This window comes from Hordeum vulgare, chromosome 1H, assembly GCF_904849725.1.
Source record: "Hordeum vulgare subsp. vulgare chromosome 1H, MorexV3_pseudomolecules_assembly, whole genome shotgun sequence".
NCBI classification, from domain to species: Eukaryota; Viridiplantae; Streptophyta; class Magnoliopsida; order Poales; family Poaceae; genus Hordeum; species Hordeum vulgare.
The window spans coordinates 9,226,983-9,231,364 of NC_058518.1; the positions used below are offsets into that span (position 1 = coordinate 9,226,983).

The 4,382-nt window shown below is 49.0% G+C and overlaps 1 protein-coding gene across 1 annotated transcript; it reads left to right on the forward strand.

Moving 5' to 3' along the window:
* Window positions 1–811: 811 nt before the first annotated feature.
* Window positions 812–4,382, forward strand: LOC123440353 (disease resistance protein RGA4-like). The gene is made up of 2 exons (XM_045116960.1): window positions 812–1,660; window positions 1,854–4,382. Exons 1-2 carry the CDS (start codon window positions 822–824, stop codon window positions 3,190–3,192), a joined length of 2,178 nt encoding a protein of 725 aa, XP_044972895.1. The 5' UTR covers window positions 812–821; the 3' UTR covers window positions 3,193–4,382.

The following is a 4,382-nucleotide window of genomic DNA, read 5'->3' on the forward strand; positions in this document are numbered from 1 at the left end:
TGCGCGGCCTCACGCCCACGTCGTGGCCTTCCCCGTCTCTGTCGCCACCTCCACCTCCTCGCATGACAGCGCACGAGGAGGCCCGGCTCATGCAACATGTCATGGCGGACTCCATGATCACGCATGATGAACGCCAATGGCCGGGCCCGCGCACCCGCGGCCCACCTCGACCTCGTCAGCGACGACGACGACACCGACGGCCACTGAAGACGACAACGGCCACGGCATTGACGAGCGTTTTTTATTTTTATTTTTATGTTAATTATGTCAACGACGGTGAAACTCGGCCGTTTTGTGGCCGTGACCCTTAATTTTATGTTTTAAGTTTTTTTAACTATGTTTATTTACTTTTTTATTTAAGTTTTTCTAAAATTTTTTAATCACGTCCAACACGGACATGATTTGGGATGCGACTGCACGGTGGGCACACGCACGACCCAACGGACAAAAGCGAACATGAACGAACCCATTACCGTCTCAAACGGACAAAATCCGGTCAAACTGAACGTCCGTTTGGGATCGTGCAGGTCATCGTGATAGAAACAGCTCACCAACCAGAGATCATTAGAGCCACTTGCAACACGCCGAAAGTCATACTAGTAAAAGATTGCAACTTGCATCCTCAAAAAAAAAAAAAAAAAATTGCAGCTTGCAACGTGGCTCCAGCAATAATTCATACCCACGGACATACATAGCGCACAGGTGCAACGACTGCTGGGTGCTGGCTCAGTGCCTCTTCTCTGCCTCCACTCCACTCTCTGGTTTATCCATCCGATCCACCAAGTCCAAGCACAGTGGACCGAGGCGAGGCGAGGCGAGGCATGGTGTCGCCGGCGGGGCTGGTGGCGGAGAAAGCGGCGGCGACCGCCTTCGCGAACGTCGTCATGGGGAGGCTCAACAGGGAGCTCGAGAAGAAGTACCAGATGTGGAAGAACATCAGGACCGAGATCTCGTCTCTTCAGACGGACCTCGGCATCCTGGCGGCGGCCGTCGACGACCACCAGACCATGCCTGCCGCTCCCCGCACGGCCGTCACCAGGGTCTACGGCGAGGAGATCCGCGAGCTGACCCATGACATCGAGGACTGCGTCGAGCGCTTCCTGCACCGCATCACCTGCAAGCCGGGCGCCTCCCGGGCTCGCCGGTCCGTTCACGCCATCAGGACGTTCCGCCCCCGTCTCCGGTTCGCCGCCAAGATCAAGGAGTTCAGGAGCCGCGTTGCTCAAGCACGCGAGCGGGCGTTGCATGCTGCCATGCTCGCTGATGGTGCCCAACAATCAAACATCATCGATACCACGCAAAGAGCAGTGGGATATGCGCAGGATTGTCATCACCCTGTGGGCATCGAGGATGCCGTCATGGAGCTCCGTAGGCTGCTCGACATCGAACCAAACCAAGATGAAGCAGAGGGCACACCGGCTGCAGCCCAGGCTCAGCTACGGGTGGTCGCCATAGTGGGATTTGGTGGCTCGGGGAAGACGACCCTCGCCAAGGCAGTCTACGACACCGTCCACGTTGAAGGATCACTCCGCTGTGCCTGGGTTGATGGGCACTCGCTGGATCATAAGGATGCCGATGGGATCATCAAACATATAAGTGAGAAGCTTCATTTGGGGGAAGGGTGTTCTGCAACACTTCCTACAGAATACCACCAGGACAGGTAATAAGGGTAACTAATCCTGCGCATCAACTACTTCCGATTTTACTCCTGCCAACTTAGTAGTAGTACAAGATAGCCTAGAATCATGTATTAATGGGTATCCAATCAGGCTTAAATCAACCTTTTTCTTATGATGATGTGAACTGTACAGTGGGTGATTTTCATATGTAACTATTTTCAATCTGTCTAACAGGTACTTAATCGTTGTTGATGACATTAAGGACAAGCACTTGATGCACTGGAATACACTAAGGAATGCCTTCAGGAATAATGGCAGAATAATTGTGACAACGGCCACTCAGTCTGTAGCTAATAGATGCTGCAATCATCCCCGGGAAGAGGATAGATGTACCTTTGGCTATGTGTATAACATGAAAAGTCTTGGGGAAGAAGATTCTAGAAAGATAGCTCTCCTAGGAAGATGTACACCTGAGTTAGTGCTGGGTGCGGCAAAACTCCTGAAGAAATGTGGTGGTCTTCCGCTTGCTCTTTATAGTGTGGCCTGCCAATTGAGCTGTGAAAATGTACTCACGGCCACGGGTACATTCTGCAACAAATTGTGCAATGAGCTGGGTACGTATCTGGAACGCGAAGACGACGAGCCTAACTTTGCAAGGCTTCGAGGTGTGCTTACAGAAAACTACACCAGTTTGTCTGATTACACTGTCAGAACCTGCTTGATGTATCTAGGTATATTCCCAATTGAACGCCCCTTCAAGAAAAATGTCATAATCAGGCGATGGTTGGCTGAAGGATATGCACGCCATCATCAAGGCCGGCACCAAACTGCAGCCAATGAAAACTTCAAGGCATTTATCAACAAAAGTATCATTCTGCCTCTTGTTCCAATCAGCAATGACATGGGAAAGACGTGCAAAGCTCATGGTATCATGCACGCGTTCATGTTGCACAAGTCCATGTCTAAGAAATTCATCATGCCCTTTGGTGCTCAGCAAAAAAAAGTCCGTCACTTCTTCATCCATGATGGCAACGGCGTAAATACAGGAACCATGCCTGACATTGATTTATCTCGTGTTCGATCTCTGACAGTTATAGGAAATGCATGTGATGCTATTTCCAGTTTCAGCCGGTACAAATTAACACGAGTGCTAGACTTGGAAGGGTGCATTGATGTGAAAGATTGTCATCTCAAAGACATTTGCAAGTTATGGAATCTAAGATATTTAAGCCTTGGGCCCAATATCACCGTGATTCCCAAGGAAATTGCACAACTGAAGTTGCTGGAGACACTTGATGCAAGCAAGACAAGGGTGAATGTCCTGCCAGTGGAAGCTATTGAACTACCCTGTTTGATTCACCTAATTGGAAAATTTAAGCTTCAAGACCCAGTCAAGGCAGAGAGACTGCCAAAAGAATGTATGTTGGAGACCGTTGCGGGATTCGTTCCCGACAAGGGTCGGGGATTTTTGCTACTTATGGACCATATGAAAAAGTTGAACAAGGTCAAGATATGGTGTGAGTGTGAGGAAACTGAACAAGGTCAGGCTGATATGAATGGTAACCTTTCGTAGGCGATCCAAAAGTATATTGAAACTCCGATGGGTGAAGACAACGTCCGCTCCCTGTCCTTTTACTTCCAAGGGTTGGCCCAAGGTACCCTTTCTGCTCTAGATCAAGTATGTCAACGCTACAGTTTGAGAGCAGGACATGTATGTCATCTCAGCTCACTCAAGCTACATGGCAACTCCAACCCAGCCATATTGCCTAAGTTTGTAGCCCTGTTTCGTGATCTCACTAAGCTAAGCATTTCGACCAGCATGTCTGTGACACAATATCTTCTGTCAGTGCTTGGCGAGATGCCTGTCTTGCTTTACCTCAAGTTGGCTGCCAACAGCGTCGACGGTTTGGTCATACAACATGGCAAGTTCAGGAGCCTGCACCGTCTGTGTCTTGAGCTGAAAGTTGTGGGGACGTCTGTCCTAACAATCGACGATGGAGCTCGGTCGGAAATTATCTCGCTCCAACTGATCTGCAAGGATCTCATTGGTCTTTCCGGCATCGAAATCACACACCTTCGTGAGCTAAAGGAAATTGTTCTCCATCCCCTAGTGGCTGAAGAAACGAGAAAAATGTGGGAAGCAGAGGCGAGGAACCACCATAACAGGCCGGATGTTTTGGTCATTACAGGTGATTCTGAAGAAACACCAGCTGCAGTTGAGAAGGAACCAGCACAAGAGTATCACATCCGACAGGAACCACATGCTGTCGAGGAAGAACCACCAGCAACATGCTCTACTGTGTCGGTACAGGTGGAGCCAGAGAGTAATGCTACAGCTCCCGTCAAATCAGGACCCGGGGTTAACTTTGCTAATGGAGCCGAGTCGGTGCCGCCTTCATGTCATGCGGCACAACTGCATAAGGTAGCCCCTTCAGCAAGATGCTAACGAAGCGAGGGAATGTGCAGGACCCTGCGGCTGATGTAGAATTAATCACTGGAGAAGAAGAGCAGGATATCGATGAGGAAGCTTGAGTTTGTGTCACTTTGATGGGGTGTCTACATTCCTGAAGATTGACCCTTTTCTGCTTGCCCATTGTGATGTTTTAAGGCTACTTTCAGCCATCCATTTAAAACATTGTACTTCTTTCGAATATCTTTTTTGTGGTATGCTTGCGGTAGTTTCTCCTTCTTCTTCTTCTATGTTCAGAATATTATTTCCCTTCTTTAATTTTTCCAAATAATGGGACCTATTGGTTAAATTTA

Bases quoted from the DNA above. Each gene is read 5' to 3' on its own strand.
- LOC123440353 (XM_045116960.1), top strand. From the start codon at position 822: ATGGTGTCGCCGGCGGGGCTGGTGGCGGAGAAAGCGGCGGCGACCGCC. The intron at 1,661-1,853 runs GTAATAAGGGTA...TCTGTCTAACAG, and splicing joins ACAGAATACCACCAGGACAG to GTACTTAATCGTTGTTGATG.